The 22,875-nt window shown below is 37.0% G+C and overlaps 1 protein-coding gene across 1 annotated transcript in view; it reads right to left on the bottom strand.

Moving 5' to 3' along the window:
* Window positions 1-22,875, bottom strand: part of SBF2 (SET binding factor 2) — a 232,509-nt gene that overhangs the window by 92,677 nt on the left and 116,957 nt on the right. Inside the window, exons 7-13 of the mRNA XM_066551479.1 lie at window positions 7,583-7,715; window positions 6,429-6,537; window positions 5,584-5,697; window positions 4,714-4,791; window positions 3,067-3,180; window positions 2,418-2,546; window positions 1,571-1,669 (exon numbers count right to left, since the gene is read on the bottom strand). Coding sequence (XP_066407576.1) covers window positions 1,571-1,669; window positions 2,418-2,546; window positions 3,067-3,180; window positions 4,714-4,791; window positions 5,584-5,697; window positions 6,429-6,537; window positions 7,583-7,715 — 776 coding nt within the window. The remainder of the gene's footprint in view (window positions 1-1,570; window positions 1,670-2,417; window positions 2,547-3,066; window positions 3,181-4,713; window positions 4,792-5,583; window positions 5,698-6,428; window positions 6,538-7,582; window positions 7,716-22,875) is intronic.

Here is a 22,875-nt window from a genome sequence, read left to right as displayed (position 1 = left end):
TTGAGAAACAGCAGACAAAACAGAGCAGCTCCTTAGCCACATGCATTCTCTGCAAAGGAAAATTTTATGGAACAAGCCAAAAATCCGGGGGCATGAGAGCAGCAGATGCAAGAGGAGGCAAGAAAGAGAAAGGGAACACAGATTCAGGAGGGAGTAACAGAAGACAGAGGGCAGAAAACTCCAGAAAAGGAGAGTAACTGCTCCAAAATCCATTTCAGTGAGAGGAGAGATTCAGAGGAAACACACAGGGAAAGTTACTTTTATCTTGAACATCACAAATGTCATGTCAGATGTCCATGCTATTGGGCTAATGAAAGGTCTAATGCCTTGGATTGTCCACCTATAGCAGCAAGACTCATGCAGACATTATCTCTCACCAACAGACCTTGTCTCTCCCTTGTATCTAAACTGTCACAGCTACAATACTGTGATTATTAAAACAGTGAAACAAGATGTCAAAACACAACAAGCCATCTGTTTAAAATCAGGCAGCTCTAGGCACAGCTTGAGCAGTGTTACCATTCACCTATGTTCAGTCAAAACAGGTGCATGCACAAACTACCAGAAATCTGACTTCTCAATGCACAAAGTCATAGATTTAGTGAATACCAGTGTGTGCTCCTGTGAAGTCACTGACTTAGTGGTAGTGAAGGAGCAGGTCAATCACAATGGTATAAATAAATCTCATCATCAGAAAAGACATACAGAACACAAAAGAAACCCCAGAACTTAGTAGCATTTGGTAGTTCTTGTGGGGTGTTTTTCAGAATTGTAGATGTAAACCACAGTTTTGGGAAAGTGGGATGTAGAAAAGAAAGGGTGACAAAGGTGTCAGCTGATGGTGTACCAGATAATGCTCTGTGGAGTCTGAATAACCAAAGAAGCATGAGGGGGAGGGAGATCAAGATGCTATGCCAAAAAAGCCCACAAGCCTCAAAGCAAACAAAAAATCTAAAACCCACAAACAAAAAAACCCCATCCCAGAACCAGCTAAAGGAATGGTAAGAGATTTTATAAAAGCATTTTGTAAAATAAACATGATATGAAGGCAAAAATTAAACTGGAAATGGAGTTGTTCAAGAAACAGGCTGTAAAAAATGAAATAATGCCTGCTGAGCATGCAAACCAGGGTGACTGGGTCAGGAGAGAACTGCTGAAAGTACACATTATGCCACATTGTATAATATATATGTATTAGATATATTATATAATACACATTATAAATGTATAATTTTCATATGGAAAACTGTTGACAGGCAAGAAAAGAGATATATTTGGCATAGACAGGTTGCAGCAGAGAAAAATAGCAGTTTACAGACCTTATGTGAATACACACTAAAAATAGATAAGTAGTTGTAGCTATATCTAAATCAATATTAGCATTAATAAACCACTGGTATTACATTGAATTTCCTTTGCATGTACAAATGTAATAATCTTTAAATTTTGCCATAATGTAGATGATGACTACCACAAGCAGTCACTTCCATTTTCTGGCTCAATCTGAGAAATCAGACTTTTCAATGTTACCATCTCAACTCTCCAGATGCAGCAGGTACAGACAACTTACATTTTTGAAGAGCTGTTCTGCAAGTTCTCTGACATGCTTTATCATTTTTGGTGGATTGCCCTCTTCAGCTTTAATTCTTTCGACTTCAAAGGCCACCAACTTTTTTTAAAAGAAGAAAGAATAAAAAATGTTGATAATTCAACTAAAAAAAAAAAATTTCCTATTTAAGTTATGAAATGTTAATCTTAAATTGAAACCAAGGAAAGAAAGCTGAGCACTGAAAAATGTGTGAGGCCATGTTGCTCTGGAACATGAGACATTTTCAGTTCCATGTGCAGCATTTGTTACCAGACAGAAAGAAAGTCCTACATACCTAAACCAGTCCTGTCACATTTCTATACCTCAATCCAAATTTCTCATAGGTACTACTACTACAACACAGAATTAATATCACACTCTATTTTTACTCTACCTTGAACTCAAAACCAACACAGTAAAAGAACTGCAGCATTACTTTTTAAAATGAATTTTTTTGGTCTCAGTTTACATTCTTGGATATGTATTTAATGTAATATTTTTCTGTGAGGTTGTTAGCATTTCAGAGAATATAATTAAATTACTGAAAATAATTCTGTACTAGCACATGCAATGTATTATGAAGCTGCAGATCTGACAACAGGAAGAGCATTACCAAAATTTATACAAGTATTTAACTTCATACATATAATGGTGTAATTTTATGGAAGTAAGCTAGAAATATCTCCTTAGCAGAAAATAAGAGTTGAGATGATTAGTATAAACTTGATCCAATAAACATTGGGGACTCAGAAGCATTCCAGTAGTTTTTCCCATGCTGAAATATCACAGTAAATTGCAATTTACTTGGGAATACAGAAACAGTTTTCACCTCATCAAAAAGATCACAGGTTCTGAAGGGAGGACCCCTCTCTGACACAAAGCCAGCAAATGCCATTCCATTGAGGACTTTGGTTAGAAAGTCATTCTCAATTAAGCCTCGCTGGCCCAAGAAGGCTGCCTGCAACAAAAACAGAAAAAAATTCACCTTTTTTAATCAGCATCAAACTTGCAATTATAAACAACTGTTATATATTAGTTAAACATTTTCACCGGCCTATCAGCTTATACTAGTAAGTGGTACTTTCTAATTCAATTTTCTACTGTACATAGTACCTTTTTATACCTAAAAATTTGCAATTTGATGCACACATTTTTTAAATCTCACAGGTAATAAAAGAGAAAAGTAGTACCTTCAAATAATGTGTTATTACATACAGAGGTTTTCAAAATTCCACAGTGATTCCTCAAATATTTATTTGTATTAAATTTCAGTGTTAACTTTGTTGTACATTTCTGTCCTGTCCCTGCAATTAGTCCCACTAAAACAGACTGATGTGCTATGCCAAAATGATGTGCTTATCACATGGAGATAACTTTATTTACATTTTTAAACTTCACCACTTGTTCAAAAGGCAGGCTTGTGGGAATAACATGGCACAAAGGAACACCATAAATACACAGAACTGCTCCTCCTTTACCTTGTGGAAGTGAATGACAGGTTCAGCATGAATTCTGATCAACTGAAGACACGACCTGTATCCTTGGAAGAGCTGTGCAAACAGCCTGAGGAAGATTGCTCGCACTTCTTTGTCCTGCAAGCAGGAATTGAATTGTCAAAGCATCCTCACATCCTAAATTTCTCCAAACTTTGTAGGAATCTGTATGAGAAATGCCTACAGCTCCATGAGTGTAGCAGTGCAGCACATGAAGCAGAGATATTTGCACAGGGGTGAGGTTGTGTCACAGAATGGTTGGGACTGGAAGGGACCTTAATGGCCACCAGGATGCCCTGCCCTGTCCCCAGATGGCCATGGCAGACCCTGTACACAGCCACCCTCCACCCCTGCTGGTCTTGGCTGTGCCTGCAGCACAGGCTCTGGGCAAAGCCAGGGGGGCTGAGGGGTGCTCATGTCCTGAACCACTCAGATGTGCTGCCATGAGAGAAACCTGATGTGAAATAAAGGAAAAAAGGCTACTTTAGCCTGGATTCATTCCCTAAAATAACTGTAGCTTGAAGCACTACACAGGCAGGGGCAGCAGGGAATAGCAGGAGCCTGAGGTGGCACTGCTGCTGCTGCCACCAGTTACTGTAAAAAGTTTAAAATAGTAGGGCCTTAAAGTCTTGGATTGTTTATTTAAGAGAGTGTTTAAATACACACCACCAGATTAATGGAAATGATGTGAACAGCTGGGGCAGTGACATCTCCACCTGGTGCCACTAAAGACTGACATCAAATCCTGGGCCACCCTGTTATTTTATCTCAGCAGCCATCTCAAAAAACCTGAGATCCCAAAAATTCCTTTATTACCTCAGGTTTTATGGTGTTATGTTACAAACCGTAATTTTAAATATTACACACAATATTTACTAGCAGATAACCAGCTCATCAGTTAAGTAACAACCAAATTAAGTAAATTACAGCCTGGAATTTATTTTTAAAGATAAAAGGAATATATAAAATGATATAAAGCTGGAATATATTATCGGAGTATTTTACTAGATGGTTGTTTATTCTGCACTGGAACATGATCCATGTTGTTCTATTTTTAACTTAAATTTTGTATGGCTCACTTTACTGACAGACATGCTCATTTTCTCCTGCTCTCTAGGATTTTAACAGGTACATTTGTACCCTGACTTCTTTGACTACTTGAAAACATGGTAATTTCTTCAAATTTCACAAAATTCTTGTTTTGATACAAAATTATATTAATTTGAAACCTTCCTATTCAAACTGAGGTCTTAGCTGAATTCTTCCATTAGTTTAGATGAAGTCTGGATGACATTCCCTGTCTTCAGCAATGAAAAATCTCAATCTTAAAGGCAGAAATAAGTACAACAAACATATTGTGCACCTAAGAGTTTCACCTATTCACATAATCCACATATCTACCCAAAGAGCTCAAATGTGTGTTCCTAAATTGCACTGGCTTTTGGATTTTATAAAACTTCTAACCCATCAGAATGATATTAGAGGGAAAAATGCATTTCTCTAGCTCCACCAGTAATACTATAAATACAGGGGAAAGCAAACATACATTCTTAAAAGGAAGCTACTAGTCTAAAATTTCAACAGTTTTCCACTTATGAAAGTCAGACACAGAAACTAAGACAGAAATCTTACCAGCATTTTTGAGTGTGATAAAGCTGTTCGTGGGGGAGGGAATGCATAATCTGCTGTTTCCAAATCAGGATGCAAAACCTAGAGAATTTTGAAAACATAATCTTTTTTCCTTCATTTTGCTGAGAAAAAGACTTTTTTTTTTCCTTTCTCAAATTCACTGACATTGAGTACCTCAAATAATAAATTGAGTTAAACTGTGAAGACTGTGTGGAAATAAAAATGGAATTAACTTCTCAGCTTCAGGATTCTATATGTGAGTTAGTTATCAAAAACTCCTGTCACAGTCCATGAAACTGATCAATACCATTAGGGATTTTAGAGTCAATGCAGCTGAAACAGATTAAGAGAATAAAAATTCTTCTATTTAAGATAAGATTTGCTCAGAAGCCTCCAAATAAGATGATTTCTATTTTATTACAATGATAGCAAAAAGACAAACTGATGTACTTTTTATGGCAATTCACTAATGTAGAATCCATCATTCCTAAATTCTGAAACAGAGGCATAACAAAGATAAAATTTAAAGGGTTATTAATTTTTTAGTTTTCAAGAAAATGTACAGTTGAAATGAATTTATAAACATAGAAAGGGAGCAGAACTGAGTAGTAATAATGTTGCTCAAATACTCTTATTAAAAACCATTACAAAGGAAAAATCTCTACCTCTTGAACAGTGAAAAGACATTTTAGATTTCCATTACTGATGATACCAACTTGAACTACAGAGAATTAACTCTTCTAAAAACAGGAATGATGCATGAATCATTCTATTAAATCTCATTTCCAGTGTGCTTGAAAGCTTATTATTGAAATTTTTCATTCTTTACAAATAGGTGAGAGGGTGAAATGTGGGGATTTTATCTAAACATACCAGAGAAAGTGCCATTTGAGTCTGGTGTAGCAGTGGCTCTGGCAGCTGGGACAGATGAATACATTCAGGAATTTTAATTGTTCCTCCATCCAGGTCTGCTATGATTACATCTAACTGTAAGGGACAAATTGTAAAAGTGCATACAGTGAGCATAGCTTAAAAAAAACACAACAGTTCAAATTTCTGAACAATGATCTGCACACAAGTTTACTAAAACAAATTAAAACAGTACCAACTTTAATGTACAGAATGTTTTTGATACAGGAAATACTCCAAATACTTTCTATTACTGAATCTAGCCTTGAAAAATGAAATTAAACCAAAGAAAATGAAATTAGGCTAAACTTTCAAAAGTGACTTTTGTTTCTGGATATTCCAGGTCTGTGTTCAGAGACATGAGATATCTAATAAGCTGTTTGCAAAGGAACACAGTGAGGGCAATTAGAAGTAAAATTTCATGTTTCTAAGCACCTTTTGCAACCCTGGTTCAGTTTCTCCAAACACATACTTAAAAAGGGTAAAATAAAACAATTGAGAATACACTTGAAAATCCTAAGTGAATTGTTCAAACTCAGGACAAATAGATGACAAAGCCAGAAATGGATCCATTCCTTCCCCTCTGGCACCAGAATCAAAATCATTTCCCTCTACTTTACAGTCTCAATGTATTTACAAAAAAAAAAATTATGCTTTTTTTCTCTTTTTTCTTCCCCTGACTGTCTTGCTTTCTTAGAGTAATATTTTGAAGAGATGTGAATTATTCCCAGAAGGACCTCCCAAGCCCCCAGGAGGGCTCAGAGCTGAGCACAGGGCAGGCTCTGGGCTGGGCGGGCAGCAATACCCACCAGCTCATGGATGTCATTGCGAAACACAGAGTGCACCCCGATGATGAAAGGCGTGGGGGAGCTGAGAACCTCCAGCAGCTGGGCAGGGAGAATTGGGATGTAGGGATAACTGTGAAAAGATGAAATTAAACAGAATAAAAGCTTCTGAGTATCCTTTCACATAAGGCAACTTTTTTTCTTAAAAAAATCTTCCTGTTAGTAGTCAGGCACACTAAGTTATAAACAATACCTTAATTTTAAAAACATGATTCATTTGTGGCCATACACCAGCACTTCAGCCTTTTGTAAAATATCATTTTATAAGAAGTCTATAAAGGAAATATTTTGCTTTCATCTTGAAATGACAACTAAACAACACTATTTCAGGCACTGTTTACTTGGTTAGACAATTTAAAAAACTCTGTGTGTTTATCAAAACAACATCAAGAGCTGGATCTAAATTGATCAGTGAATTTCTACACCTAATTTACAGTTATTAGAAGTTTACATTATTAGTTAAACATTAAGAAACATTAAGAAACATATTCCAAAACTCAATTTCCAGTTCTTCCTTCTTATTCTGTATTATAATGAAACTAATCTCTGAAGTATTTTAAATAAAACAAGCTATTAAAAATACAAAAATACAAGCATAGTTTGAAACAGGTGAGTCGGAATTAGATGTTTTCTTCCTAAAAAAACCCAAATTGATTGACATTAAGTTTTCCATTTCAAAATTCTGGATCCACCTGTGGCTTTTTAGAGAGGATCAGTTGACTTCAGAGAGGATTTGTTGACTTAAATTCATTCTCTGGTGGACATTTGTCAGTGACTTAAAGCTGACACACACTAATGTAGCTGCTATCTTTGAGCTACAGAATGTTCTGGATTGTGAGGAGTGTTTCTACCCTACATTTGCAGGTGGAATTTCTCCCTTAATTGTTTCCACTGCCACAATGCAACCAGATTTTTATTAATGATGTGCACACACCAGGATTAGCATCATTAATAGCTTTGCTTATTTTACCAACTATAGCACAACTCCTTTTGTCTGGGACAAACAAAAAATCCAAGTAATTTGTTTTTGTAATAAATTGTATTTGTGTTTGTAATAGAAGTTATAAAATGAGTAATAAAATTATTTAACAAGTTCAAAGAAACCAAACTTAACTCACCTGTATTTGAGAGGAAACATCAAAGACTCCAGAGCCCTACAGGCATCACTGAGCCTTTGAAAACTTGCTGAGTGAAAGAGAACCTTATTTTCAGTAAGCACGGCACAGAATAAGCTGAGTACATTTTGGATTCCTTGAAAAAATAAAATAATAAGAAAGACCTGTAACAACATGCCAAAAAATTCAAAATTACATTAAAATGTACCATTTCCTGGAGGGATTTTCAAAAGGCATATGATAAACACATAAATTGCCAAGTTTCAAGTTTTTCTACCTTTTATTTGACTCGTGCAGCTTCTGTTTTTCAGCTTGCTATAATACCATCTGAATGTATTTCTACATTTTAGATATACTGTATTACATCTCCCTTTCAATACCACTTGCAAGGATTTCCACTTCTCAGCACAAATCCCAGCAATGCTTAATAATGGCTTCAAACAGCATTATGTGCATCTTCTGCACAGCCTTCTGTGTGTCCAGCACTCAATTCTGGTCACTGATCCAGGCTTAGCTTCTAAACCTCTTAGTGACTCCAAGCAGGGGGAAAAAAAATAAAATCATACTGCCAAGTTCCAAAGAAAATGAAAAGATTCCTAGTGAATACATTCATACCTTATCCATTCTAGGAGTCAAGAGGTTAAAAGAGGGCAGTAAGAGGGTATTCATCATTAGAAAGATAATTAAAGGGAGATCTGAATGTTTTAAAAAGTCCCACTAGATTTGGAGTAAGACTCATGAATCAGATGATGGGATGCTTTTGGGGATTTTTTAAGACAGTGTAATTTACCTAAAAGACAAAGCCATGTGCTTTCAGGGAAAACCAAAAATATATTTCCTTTAGAAAAAAAGTCCCATCCTGAGAAGCAGACATGCCTGACACATGTGAGATATGCTGAAATTTATGAAATTTCCTGAAATATGCTGGAATGTATGATGTTTCCCTGAGGACATGGCTTGTGCTATCAGTGAGACAGCCTGCATTACCTTCCCAAAGCTACTGCTTATCCAGCAATAATGGCCCCTAAAAGAAGTGTGACTGTGGAGAGCCACTATATTCACATGACAATTAACACTTGGGTTTTTAAAGTAATTTTAAATCTTTTTTTTCTTCCATAATGTATGCAGATTTTCTTGGCTGGAGTAAAGCTCAGTTCATAAACACAGTGGGACAAAGATTGGGAGAGGGTTGTTTAGGAAAAGAAGAATTCATTCTAAGGACAAAGAAGTCAAACCACAAAATAACAGCTTGTGCTTCCAATTCCATTCTCCAAGAGTCCCACAGAACTCACACAACCAAAGGCTGGAGAGGACTGAGGATAGAGGGCTTTGCTACAAGGCTCAGTGAATTACTGCTCCAAATGTTTGATATTACTGTCAGTGGCATAATTAATATTGTGCTAGTAGAAAACAAACTGCTGTGGAACACACAAGGTAAGGATGATGATAAAAAGTCCAATTTGTTTCCTCAGGTGAATGAAACAGCACCCAGCAGTGAATGGTTAGAAGGGAACTGGAAATAGTGTCCTTTGAACACAAGATTAGAAACTGCTGCCTGCTTGAAAAAAATCTCAGTAAAAAATTTAAGTCAAACTGCCCCTTTTATGCAGAACCACCCATTTCTTTCCCAGAAAAAATTTGAAAAATATTTTGGAGTACACTTTCTGTTTTAAACTAAGTTTTTGTTTTCAATTGGGCTTCTCACTCCCTTTCAATCCACACCAAATGTCTTAAGACATCTAGGAATAGCAACTTTTTAAACATCTGACAATTTTTTCCTACAATCAGATAGAAAGATTTTCAAACAGTGCTCTAAAAACCTACAACATTTTGGCAGGTATTACTGAGGAAAATAACACCAAGAACCCTCACAAATATTCAAAATATTCAGTACAATGAAATGCTCTAAAAAAGCCCTTCCTGTCATCAAAATACTTCCAATAAAATTGAAAATTCTTGAAAGAGATGGTTTTCAGTCCTGAGTTCTGAAGGGTAAGAGTTCTAAAATACTTTCTGGATGTCACTGACTTAAAACTTTGTTTTGGAAAGAATTAGAACATTCACTTACTGATGTAGAAGACTCAGTTGAAACCAAGCTGTGAAAAAACCCCAGCCCTTTTAGCTATATGATATTATTTTGCTGTGAATTATGATGATTCAAGAGTCTAGAAAGAGTATTTTAATTCTAACACCTTTGAAAGTCATAAAACTTATCCAGTATCAGCATTTTTAATTTCAAATCTCTTCTGAATACAGGCTTCCTCATCAGACACAAAACAATACTCAGTTCTCCAGAGTACATAATAACTGAACACTTCTTCAAAAATTTTACTAGCAAAAAGCATAAATGAAGAGGAAATCAGAATTTTTCTTATGCATAAAGAGGACACCTGCAAGTACTTCACAGTATTTGAACACAGTGGTTGTAGATGACAGTGTCTCTCCTAGGGTCAAGTAAAATGATACACTTTTGTATAAATAATAAAGGTAATCTTCATGTTCCTGTATAGTGTTAAAGTGTGTATCTGTCTGATTATTATCTGCTTTTACCACTGTAAGAAATGGATTTTGTCAGCATCTTTTACAGAAAGTTTCTGGATGTCAGTCAATGGAACACAAATTTATTTAAATTACTAGCAGTGATGGTATGGCTTGTGAGGCTTTCAACATTTCACTAGGGAAATTAAATCTGGTTTTGCTGCATTTTAGTGGCCACAGATAAAGCTTCAGCTTGTACTCCACAAAGGCATTTGTCAGTGCATCTTAACCAGCACCACTCTAAGTTGATATTTAAATGACTGCTTTCAGCAACTGTTTCCCACAGCTTAACTTGATGTCCCACAGCAGAACACAAAGTGCAAACATGTTTGTTTTCACTGCATTCTGGGAGCTGGTCTCCCAGCTGTTCACTACACTCCAACTGGCCATGGAAGGTGAATTTGAAATGTCTACTGGGATATGTACCTGATGCACCCGATGCAGCCCCAGCTGTGCTGAGCTAGAGAAAAACACTTCTTTACTTGCAGAACCTATGCAAGAGACCAAACTTGAGAGCATCCAACACACTTGGGCAATAAAACCCAGGCTAACCACTTCCACTGACTGAAAAGCTTGCAGAGCCCACACAGCTTCTTTGTACCAGTGTTTTCCTTCTCTTTCCCTCTTGCTTTCCTCCTTTTTTCTCTAAATGCTCTGTATGCAATACAGAAGAATATAAAATATATAATATAAATAAAATTAGGTGTGCAATATAGACAGCTAATCTGGAACTTTCTTATTTTCAAGATGACAGCCACTAACTCAATACAAAATTATTGCTCCACAAGTACTTTGAAATGCATCTTTTCAGGAAAACCAGGGAAATTTCTGTTTGATAGAATCAAACAAATTATAAACAGTAGGACTTTTGATTACTTTCCTTTTCTAAACCATTGATGAATCTGTTTGAGGAAGCCACCAAGGTGTTGTTCCAAGCCTTCCAAGTTGTTTACTGAAAACAAACCATTCCAAATGACAGCCTGAGCCCAGTTTCCTCGTGCTGCAGGACACAATCGTGGCTGGCTGTAACCTTGAACCCTCTGCTGCTCTGCAGACTCCACACTACATCCGATGCTCATTTGTCAGGGCATAAATAGACAATATGAAAAACAACAAACAAGTTGATTTTTACAGATTACTCCTTTGCAGTCCACAGACAGACATCCTGTAAAATATTATACATACGCTGGAAAATTTTGAATGGAGGCTTCCTGACCTTCACTGTTTTCAAGTATTTAAAGAATCTGTAATTTATACTAAATTATCTGACATCCTACATCAACAAATGTATCATTCTGCCTGCTTCCTGTTGTTCTAGAATTAAAGTACTTATTTAAGCATGATTAAAAAAAACCCACCAAACACAAAGTCTACTTGACAAGCTACTGTCTTTTATATTGCATGAAATCAAATTATTACCACTTACTTCTTGAGACTTTTGTAAAGAGTTATAAACATGGATTCAGAAACTCAACTAATTGAATACATTATTATGCCAATATGCCATTCTTGAATTACTGGACACAAGAAAAAGCTTAATAGACAAAATAATCCATAACTTAGCCAGACTAATCCAGGAAATGGGTCAACAAAGTCTGAAAAGCTTTTCTGAAAGGCCACTGGAGACTGCATAGTACAAGTTCTGTGCCAGGCAGTGTCAAGCTCTAAAGATAACTAGGAAAAGAGTAGAGAAAAACAAAGCGCTTTTCATATTTATTTTTAGATGTGGCTGCATAACTCTGCTAATGACCAAAATACAAGCTTAACTAGTAAATAAGAGGCAACAACTGTACTCAATACTCACATAGGTAATCTGTGCCAAATTGCATTGATTTGTCCACCCAAAAATCACACAATATCTCCAACAACTACACAGAGTGAAACCCAAATGACTGCTCTGTCACTCAGCTGAGGATCAATCTGCCTTTAGGAAAGCATGCAGCTCTGTTATTAGAGCAGGACTGCACACTCCATGGCTGAATCCCAGCCAAGCTTGCTCACAGGTGGGGAGCAATCTGCCTGTGCCAGCAGAGAGCTTTGGGAGGGGTAATTTATCCTGCTTCTGGCTGGGAAACAGAGGACATGAGTCAGATGAGAACTCCACGAGATTAACTTACTTGGGCTTTGTCAGACTCAGGAGGAAGAGAAGCAATCCCTACAGCATGGAGCCTTCAGCTGAGACTCACTCAAAGAATCCAGCATTCCATGAATACATCCCCAATTCTGAGCCCACAGAAGGAAACATGGGTGTCACATGCACTACTGAAGCCAACCTCCATTTTAAGGGATGCATTTCTGATTTGGGAACTGAACTGAAGGCAATTCAGAATCTGAACCATGAATTCTGCATGTTCTTTGTAAGAAGGGTGGAATGAAGGCTTCCCTACAAACCAGCAGCTGGGGAGGGTGGGAAGAGGAAACAGAGGGACCATATAAAGAGATTCTGGTATAAACACCACAAAAGCCAACTGATCATTAAAAGCTATCAAAAAGACTGTGAAAATGAGGAGATATATATAAAAAAGATGTCTTCAGCTGATGGATAAATATTCCTCCAGCTATCACTCCCCCAAAGTTCAACAGTATCCACTCTGTGCTGTCTACACTGAGCCAAGCAGATGGTTGTTCTCCAAACCCTAAATCACACAGGCACAAAGAAACAGGGATTAAGCCCAGCATATGATCTGCTCAGAGAACAGTCAGTCTGTCTGTCATTTGCACGTTGATATCACTCCATTATTGCCAATTTCATTAAATCCCTCTGCAGACCTACTTAAAGAAGCAGCAAAAGCCCTTTGGCTTTTTTGAGCCTCCAAATACAACTCTGCCAATACACTGAACACAAATCACTAATTTTTTTATTTTCCAGAGACAATGATAAAACTAAATACAATTTTTAATAGAAGATTTAGATAATAAGGTTTTCATCCCTGAAAAAGATAAGTGCAATACCATTTCTTATACGTATTTTAAAGCTTTACATACCCAAAGGGAGATTGATAAGCTCAAGATGAATGTGACTATGTTAAGTGAATTTTCTTGACAAAGCAGAAAAGATATAGGAAGGTAAACCAGACAAATAACCCTTTCACATAGAGAAAGTATTCATGTAGCAGGGAGGTAAATGCCAATTTCATGTGAAGGCAGCAAGCTGAATTACACAAATTTACAAACATAACCTGCATTACCAGTTAAAAGTTTGCTAATGATTTTATGTCTGGCCCATATAAACAAGCTATGTTTGAGAGATGCTACAAAAACCAGATTCATTTAAGGGGAAGAATCTTCACAGAAATCAGATATAAGACTAACATTTTTCCTAGAGGGAGGGTAGCAAGCAGTATTACTATTTCTAAATATTGAACTGTTAAATATCAAATTAAACCAGAAGGTTTTGTTCTCCTACTGTGTGTCCCTATATGCACACAGGTGTTAAGATTTAGGTAATAGTCTATTCTGCTGAAATATGGTTTCATTTCTTGTCTGATTTCACATCTCATCTGCTTAGTTATTTAGGTATCTAGAAAGGTAATTAAAATAGGATGCTATTTGTTTTGGATATTAATTCCATAAATATCTATTATTCCAAAATCATAAATAAAGGTAAACAGTAATCCCGTATAATTGCTGGTAACCTGTGTACTAATTGTTAATTACGTGGATAATTTCTAATATCAGGATACAGAATTTCTGTGTAACCCTCACAGGTCCACACTAACAGAAACTCAACGAGATTCTGTAAAAGAATTTCGAGGGGACTGGGATAATGGATACACACTAATGAATATAAATGCTGCCCAATTTCCATGAGTAGAGGTGGGAGAGTGCTACTGAAAGACTCCCATATTTCTAGAAATTTTTACAGGTGAATTTCTTTCACTCATTCTTTAGAATTGCCCCTTCAAGAATGATGATTTTATTGTTTGCACCAAATGTTTTGTGAAACCTTTTTTCCCATTTGCATCAAAAGATATGTCATAAAAATAAGCACATGCTATAAAAATTATTGATAGCAGTTTGATTAGCCAAAATTATCTCTTTGCATCCTGATAGCAAATGTAAAATTGAGATTTGAGATTATTTGCAACTGCTGATGTATTTAAGTAATCAAAACCAGAGCAGTTTACCATCCCTCCAAATTGATTCATAGATGGTAGAAAGTAAAGGAGGATTCTGTTCAGCTACCAACAGACATTTTAAAATCCAGAAGGAGCATTAAAACTTTTTGAGCAACCTGATGTGTCCCTAAGTTTTTATAATTTGTCTGGATTCACTTAAAGCAGAAAAAGTGTTCTTCAACAAAGCAATTCAGAGTGAGGGCAATACCAGTAGGATCCTTAGAAAGTAAATATCTAAGAATGAGAAGAGTATTGTCTTTCTTGAACTGTACACAGGAAGAATGGTCAAGGATACACCAGGAACTGCAAACATACCTGTTTCCTGTCTAAGGACTACAAAGTCTTTCCCCACGGAACTTTACTACAGAAGTATTCTGTGAACATAACCAAATAAATGCAAAGCCAACAAGAACAGATGTGGCTGATCAGGATATTCTATAAGACCCATCTTCAGCCACTGCTGGTTGATATTCAGGGAGCATAAAGGACAGATATTCAACTGAAGAAACTGTGAAACAGTGTAACCATGAAAAATTTTAAAAATCTCTTTATTTTCTCTAAAGATCATGCTTGGATCCTCTTCAAAACATCTATGAAATTTTAAAAATTCTTTATCAAATTCTCTGAGATTTTCCTGACCTCCTGAGACAGTGATACTTCAGCTCAAAATGCAACTAAAGAGCAAAACTTTAAATTGAATTTACAAAACCAAATATATGGAAGTAAAAGTCTATAGAAATGTTTTTCTTTTCCTCTCACTATAAGTATTAACACCAAAGTTTGGAAATTGCAGTTTTGCAAGTTCTTATGATTTGACAGCTACCAAGCCTGCTTTGGAATAGTGAGAAAAGTTCTGCCTGCACTCATACCAGCAAAAATAGAAAGAAAAGCCATCTGTTCCCACAAGGATCCCCCTTTCAGTATTTTCTATAAGCAGAGACAAGCTTCTTTTGTGTCTTTTTGAATTTTGTCTATTTATTAGACATTTGCTTTTTGGAGCTTACATTTTGCTCATCTCTGAAAAACAATAATTTGTTTACACTCTTTGGAAATGTGTTTTCTGAAGTCCTGCTGTGAATAGAAAATAACTCTCCTCTCAATTATCCCAAATTTTCACCTAATAGTTTAAATAAATTTCATTAAATTGTTATAGAGCAAACTGCTCTGTACATTTTTTTCTCTTATTTGAAATATTTTCTTTTAAAAAAAAGCTCATTAACTACAGCACTTTATCAAATACACAGCTTTAAGCTGATTAACTTATGCCAGGTAACTTTTCTTTCTTAGATTTATAATTTGCTTAAAATAAGCTACTGCATGATTTGTCTCAGTAGAAGAGTAATACAAGTTCAGAGTGGATATAAGTGAGCATCTTATGTCATGTGCTTTGCTGGGCTGAAAAACATGGAACACTGCAAGAAATATTGGATATAAGAACTACAGTGCCTCCAACTCATTTCAGACTCCTGCCACCACCACAGCAGCAGCATCTCAGGAGGTGCTGACCAAGCTCCCAGGGTACCCCCACGTGTCAGACAAACAGAACCAGAGCAGGATGCACTGGAGGAATGGTCTGGCATTACCTGACTGGAATCTCTGGCTCTGCCTGGCGGGGATGCTGCTGCTGCTGCTGCTTCCCTTGCACCTGCAGCAAAGCTCCGAGCAGTGAGCCAGCTCAGGCCAGCAGAGGGATGGGTCTGTTCCCACTGCAGCCCTTGGCCATCAGGGTTTAACCACAGCATCAAACCAAACCTGAGACTGCTGACACAAAACAGATGTGACCCTCCCTCCTTCCACCCTCCAAATATTTTCTGTTAACTTGGTGAGCTGAAACTGCTCAGTCAAGCACCACTTCAGCAAAGGAGATGGGCAGCACTGTGCAACTGGAAATGGACATTCCAGACAGGATCATCTGCTTGGCTGCTGGGGAAATGAAGCCTCAGTGACTGTCCACTGAGAAGTGCAGAAGAGTCCCTGTATAAAACTCACTATGACAATGTCCCTTTGTTTCCAACAGCACCTAAAAGAACACTTTTGTTCTGCTCTTGCAGCAGTAAGGCCCCATTAGCAATAAATGCCACATCAAATCCCTTCATAATCTATTTGTTCTTTGATGGAATACACAAATCTACTTGGAAAGCTTGAATGGTAAATTCCCTCTGGTTGGGTTATGGAGCTAATTGCAGTGGGATTTAAACTGAAACTAGAACATAAGCCAACAGCATCCACTCATGTGATGCCAGGTCCCATAGGCTGGAGAGTATACAATTTATTAAGATCAAACACTGATTAGAAGTGTATACACTTAAATAAAGCAGTCCTCATTTAACATGCTTTAGTATGTTAAACATTTAACATGTTCTTAGCATTTTATACATGCTGCTAAAAACCAACAAAAGTTGTATTTGTTCCCATCACGGGATACATGATATTTCATGGAGAGGAAAAAAACGGAGTGAGTTGGGTGAGAAGTTTGTAAACAACCTGACAGTAAAAAAAGTTCTGGTTCATATCACTGAAATCTCATAAAGATAAGATGTGGAAAGGGCACCACACTGACCCTTAGTGCATTTCCCTGTTATAGGTATTGATGTACTGAAAATGCCTGCACTTGGACTCTTCACATGCTCTGCAGAATACATCTCTCATTGCTTTGCTGCCCTACATAATGAAATATTAAAATATTCTTGCTGTATGTCAAAGACACCAGGATTTTCTTAGTCAACAAGTATAAGCCAGCTCACGTGCTGACTGTGCAGTGACCCTTTCATAAAGTCTCCCAGCCACACAGATACACATATATATTCATCAGGAATGTCTTTTCCCATTTATACAGTAATTTGGTATTGTCATCTGTTGGCATAAAATACATTACATGAGAGGCTGAATATTTTATCTCTCCTAAACCAGAATTAAAATAATGAGAAGTTATTTTATTACAGAAAACATTACTCAAAGTGTCAACAAACGAAGCCAAAAGCAAAAATTCTGGGTATTTTAATATATCCTGGATTTAGAAATATGGGACTGAAGGGCCTATAGACAGTGAAAGATTCCAGCCTTTTCCCATCATGGCTTTATCAGACAACCCCAAACTGATCAAGTTTCATCTTAAATGCAGTGATAATGCTTTGCTTTACTATTCCCAACAGGAGGTGTTTCAGGATATTTCTTGTCCAACAGTCAGAAATTACCTTTAAACTTCCAACCTTAAATAACTCATGATCTTTTTGTATGAGCCTGTTCTTGGTGCTCACCTGTTTCTCTAACTTGTGACTTCTCCCTGAACAATACTGATGTAAAAATCAGCAAATGGTAAATACATATGGTCTGTGGTACAGAGTAAACTAAAAAGAGAGAGTACAGCAGAAAACCCTAACACTGCTCAAAAAGCAGCCTCTAGAAGCCAGGATGAGCTGTAACATGACCAACAATTTAAATGTTCATTTCAGACTCTACCTTATTTGGGGATTTATGTTTTCTAAAGGAAGCTACACTTTTTAAGCAGTAGGGCTACTTTTACTTTCATTCAAAATAAAAATGTAAAGCATTGCATGTCCTACAAATAGTGTGAGCTTAAAAATTAGCTACCACAAAAATAAACTCATTTGAGGCACACCATGATTCAGTTTTTCTCTTTTTGCTTTGATAGGTTATTTTCTAATTATCACAGTAAGGTTACACTGTTTATGTTACTCTATAGGCTGGACTGTTTATAGCCTCAGTAGCTCACATCATAATTTCTGAGGCATGGGAAGCAATAAAACATTGCAGTTAACAGATGAAGCCATTTTCAGTGCAGAATGCAGAAACTGATCAGTGCTCATATTTTAAGATGAAGAAAACAATACAATTTTAAAATCTTGTTCTCTTCCCCAGAATCAAACTGTGGTGCCCTCCCAGCCAGGAGGGCCTGGGGCTGCCCGGTGCCACGAGAGCTTCCAAAGGAAACAGGGCTTGTAAGAACCAAGGACAGAGCCTGCTCAGCTCCCAGCCTGTGCACAGATTTCTTCTGAGAGCAGAACATCTGCTGTGTGATACTGGCACAACTACAGAACCATCCTAAAAATGTGGTTTTCATGACTTAGCCAAAGCTGTAAAGTGCAAGCGTGTCAGTTCCAAATCCCTTGGCACATACAAATATCTACTTCCAAACAGTGTTGGAGCAGCACATCTCAATTAAAAAATAATTAAAATAATGCTGCTGCAATTAAGATCTCATCCAAACAAATTTTTGAACATAAAATAATTACAGTATATTCATTATATTAAAAAAAAAACAACCCACATCTCCACCATTCTTCATTAACTTTTAGCAAATCTGAAAAATTAGAAAACACAGCATTTCTTTCACTTCTGTACACTTGAATACACAACTCCAAAAAATTCTAAACGGGTATGACAACTAATATATGATCCCATCATTTTGTTTTGACTGGGTTTATCACTATGTAACAGTAACAGGGTTTGGCCCCACGACTGTTCAAATCAACAAAAGTCATCTCTGTCAGTGTCACTCCATGGACACATGGAAAATAATTCACTTCTTTCTGCTTGCTTCTTGTTGTTTAATTATTTAATTTTAAGCAGCTCTCTGTGGTGTCAGAGAAGTGTCTGCTCTGATGCAAAAGAAAGGCAAGAACATGCAAGCAGGGCAAAAGGACAGAGAACACTCTGAACTTCTGAGTCCCAAGTCACAGTGTTGAAATTTGGAATTGAACAGTCACTTTAAGAAAATACATCAATGCTGGAGTGGAGCATTTTAAAGTGCTTGTACTGAAGTACTTCCCTGCTTAGCAACTCCCCCATCACCACAAACATCTGCCCTAGTATTTATATTTTGTGCAATTGTAATAATCCTTAGAAGTTTCATCAATCAATCACTTTTGAGATCTGGAATTACAGATATTTAATGGCACTGCAGTCTTCAACTATACTATATTATTTTTGAGTACTCTTTTTTTAGAGGCTCCATATACTGTCTAATGGTACACACACCATTTCTAGTTAAAAATACTTTAAGACACATAAAAAGGCTGAAGGATAATGGTGTTTAACACTTCCAGTTACATCATAGTTTGGACAAATCAAAGACAAGTTTGCCAAGCATCCAACCTGGCTCCACCTACCATGACCATTCATGTTTGTGTCATTCCACGTTTTAATCTCTATTCTACACAGCCCAGGATTCCAAAGCGTCCTTACCTTGTGTCTTCATCCAAAAGATTCAAAGCAGAATTTACTTCAAAGAGCCATTTTCACCACTTAAAAAAAATACTTTCTTTTTAACACAAAGTCCATATGATTTTACTGAAAGTACTTGAGTGGTGAATTAAGATAGGAGGAAAACAAGCACAAGCAAACAAAGCAGTACAGGGGAAATAAGGACATAGGAAAACAGACCTGATATGAGACTAAACAAGAAGGAAAGGAAGGAAAACTCTTTGTCTTTGATTAATTACTTGGAAAGGAGAGAGAAATTCTTCAGGAGAATAAATTTTTGTAATTTCTACTCAGCTTAGCAGTGTGATTCATGCTACCAGGCCGTCAAATGTGCAAAAATGAAATATGCTGGCTAAACCTTAGGCTTTTGTTTTGCTCCTTAGGTCACTAATTTTTTTGTCCTTTTGGCTTCTTTTGGGAAAAAAGCTGTCTCTTGGGGAGATGGAGGTGTATGTCTCAGACTCAAAGGACTGCATACATCCCTGCTGAATACCAACATGGAGAAGCCAAGTAGAATTGGAGTCTGGAGAAAAGAGCTTAAGGCAGAAACTTAGGAATGTACAGTTAATGCAGTGAGATGGGAGAGAAATATGACCTAAATATAACCTAAATCTACTTTGAGCCTGAAGAAAGCTACTGCATTTTGAAGCTTCTATAGATACCTACCATCTTACTAACAGACAGCAAGAAATAGAAGAGCACTGAAAGTCTTCTTGCTACCACATATTATTTTTAAAAGTAACTTTATGAGTCCTGTTTTTCTACCTAATCCTTTATTGATTAAATAATTTCTAGTGATCCAGCTACAGGCCTGGTTTTTGTAACACTATTCCTATATATTAGGCTTTAAAAAAAGAAAAAAAAAAAAAAAGAAAGTATGATTCAAAATGTCAAAGACTGCTGTTCCTTATTACTAAGCTTAAAACCTTTGGGGATATTTTTCCCAACTGTAGTTTAACGCCTAAGCACAAATAAGGTCTGTTTCCAGATATGCTGTGCACTTGGTAATGCAGGGAGGGTCATCTGCTGACATGGTGTTATCCTGCCAAGCAGAAAAAGCATGATGAGGCTACTATTGCACAATGCTTCTCAAAATAAATGTTGAAATTACTTTTGTATCTATTCATAGTGATACACGTTGTCTTGCTGCCCACCTTTCTCCAAGAAAGAGCTATTTTTAAAAAGGTGATTTATGCAGTTCACAAATATTTTTCTAGCTACTCTTCAATTTCCTATTAATAATTGAGATAGGATGAAGTGCCTGTGCCAGCAGAGGAATAACTGAATGTGTCGTTATTGGCCAAATGCTCTGCTCAATATTTGTGTCCTGAACACGAGACTGGATGGGACAACAGCTGCCACTGAAGTACTGAAAAAAAAGTACTAGAAAGCTTTAGCCCAGGTTGTAGAGACAAATACACAAAAAGCTTCTGTTCCAACCAGGCAAGAGAAACAGAGCAAGTGTGAATATTGTTCCAAAAAGCACAAAAACCTCTGACAAGTTCAGCTGTGATCTCCAGCAGAAAGAATTAGGCCTTATCTTAGGAAAACAAACTTTCTCAAAGGGATGAGCCAGTGGGTTCTACCACACTCTTCTGGATCCACTGCCTTTACCTCTTCATAAGAGTACATGAAAGGTGAGAATAAATGAGAATTTATTTAAAACAGTCTGTTCATATTTTCTGGTCCTCCTCTTACAGTTAACAGCCATTGCAAACAGGCACATGTAGCTGTATTAACAACTCTTTTTTTAGTAAATCCAGACAGAAACTTGGAATTAACAAGCCTTGGCACTAAGAACATGATGACAGCCCACCACCTACATGGGAATGGAATTTTCTGCTGTTCTGGAAAGTGAGGTACACTATGAAAACACAAATATTTTCTAATCTGTGTCCTTTGAGACACAAGACAATTCTACCATTGTGCTGTATCCCCAGATACTTAGATACATCAACTGGCAACCGAGGCACATATGGGAAGAAAACCCAAACAACCCCCCCAAAACACAAAGAAACAAAAAAAAATCAGTGGTCAAAACTAGGAGGTGGGAAAATCAGCCTTTTACAAAGTGTTCAAGTACTTGCTTTAAAAAAATCTACCTGCCAACTTATTTGCACATTCCTTAACTAACACCAGGCCCATTCCCAGGCAGCTGTACCACTCTTGCCACACCAAAAAATAGGGAGAATCAACAAGAGGGCCCACACAAGGCCATTATATAAACTATTCCTGATTGCTCTTACAGTCTTGTAAAAGACAAAGTTCTGCTGCAACAGAAAAGAAGGGAGACAACTCTTCTTTTTGTCCAGGAGCTTGCATGATCCCCTTCAGGGAAACAGGATGTAAGCCTATAAACTTCTCGTGACAAGATTTGCCAAGTTTTATAACCACGCACTTTCTTCAGTCTCTCCCTTCTTCAGGCCAGTTGAAGCATCACTAACCAGAAAACTGAGCACTGAGTTTTCCTTCCTTATCTCCCTTTCTCTTCCCCTCCTTCTGCTGATCTTCATATCCTTATGTGCCCTGGAAAGGACATCTGGTGAACACAGGCTTACTGACTCATACTTCTTACAAGGCATCAAAAAGCCAGAAAGACAAAACCTCCAAACATTTACTGGAAGTCAGGAGGACAAAATAAGGCAGAAGAGCAGCAAAACCACAAAAAGCAGACAGCAAAAACACTAATGGACTATGGGAAAAGAAGGATGAGATGGCAGACAAAGAGTAAATTGGGGGTATAGCTATTGAAAAGTGTACGGGAGCTAATAAGAAATGACACAAATTCAAAATATAGAGGTAAAAGATTTTTGACTGCTAGCACAACAATCTAGTCCTGGTCAAACTCCAAACTCTTCACTACTCTGCTACAGTGGATTTAGGAATTTACATGACATCCATCTGTATATATTAACCCTCTAATAACATGTGGTTAACAACATTAAATTAAACCGTATGTGTTGGAAAGAAATGCTAAATTCTCATATGTTATTCCTTTATTATTCCTTTCTATACACAACAAGAGGAATTTTAAAAACTTGCCCTGCAAAATATGCTTTCAGTAAGACAAGAGAAAAAGATTGGCCTCAGTTTTCTCTTCCATATATTTAAATTTCCACTCCATCTTCATGGCTTCCCTCTATAAATCTGATGCATACAATGACTTTTCAGATTTGTCCTCATTGGTTTCCCCAGCCTGATCCTGTGACAAAACAGGCCAATCCCAATTTGCCACACAAAAGCCAAGTGTCAGAAGACAGGATAATTACCTAAGAACTAACTGAAAGCCTCCATTTCTTTGACATTTTAGGAATTGTGCATTTATAGCAACCTTCACTGGAACTGATTAAAAAGCTGCCTCAAATCAGTTACCACGTACACTATACTTACAGAACAACATACCACACCACATGGTGT

Source organism: Molothrus aeneus, chromosome 6 (assembly GCF_037042795.1).
Source record: "Molothrus aeneus isolate 106 chromosome 6, BPBGC_Maene_1.0, whole genome shotgun sequence".
NCBI classification, from domain to species: Eukaryota; Metazoa; Chordata; class Aves; order Passeriformes; family Icteridae; genus Molothrus; species Molothrus aeneus.
The sequence above is the reverse complement of the archived record's forward strand: the minus strand, read 5'-3'. Positions and strand labels throughout refer to the sequence as shown.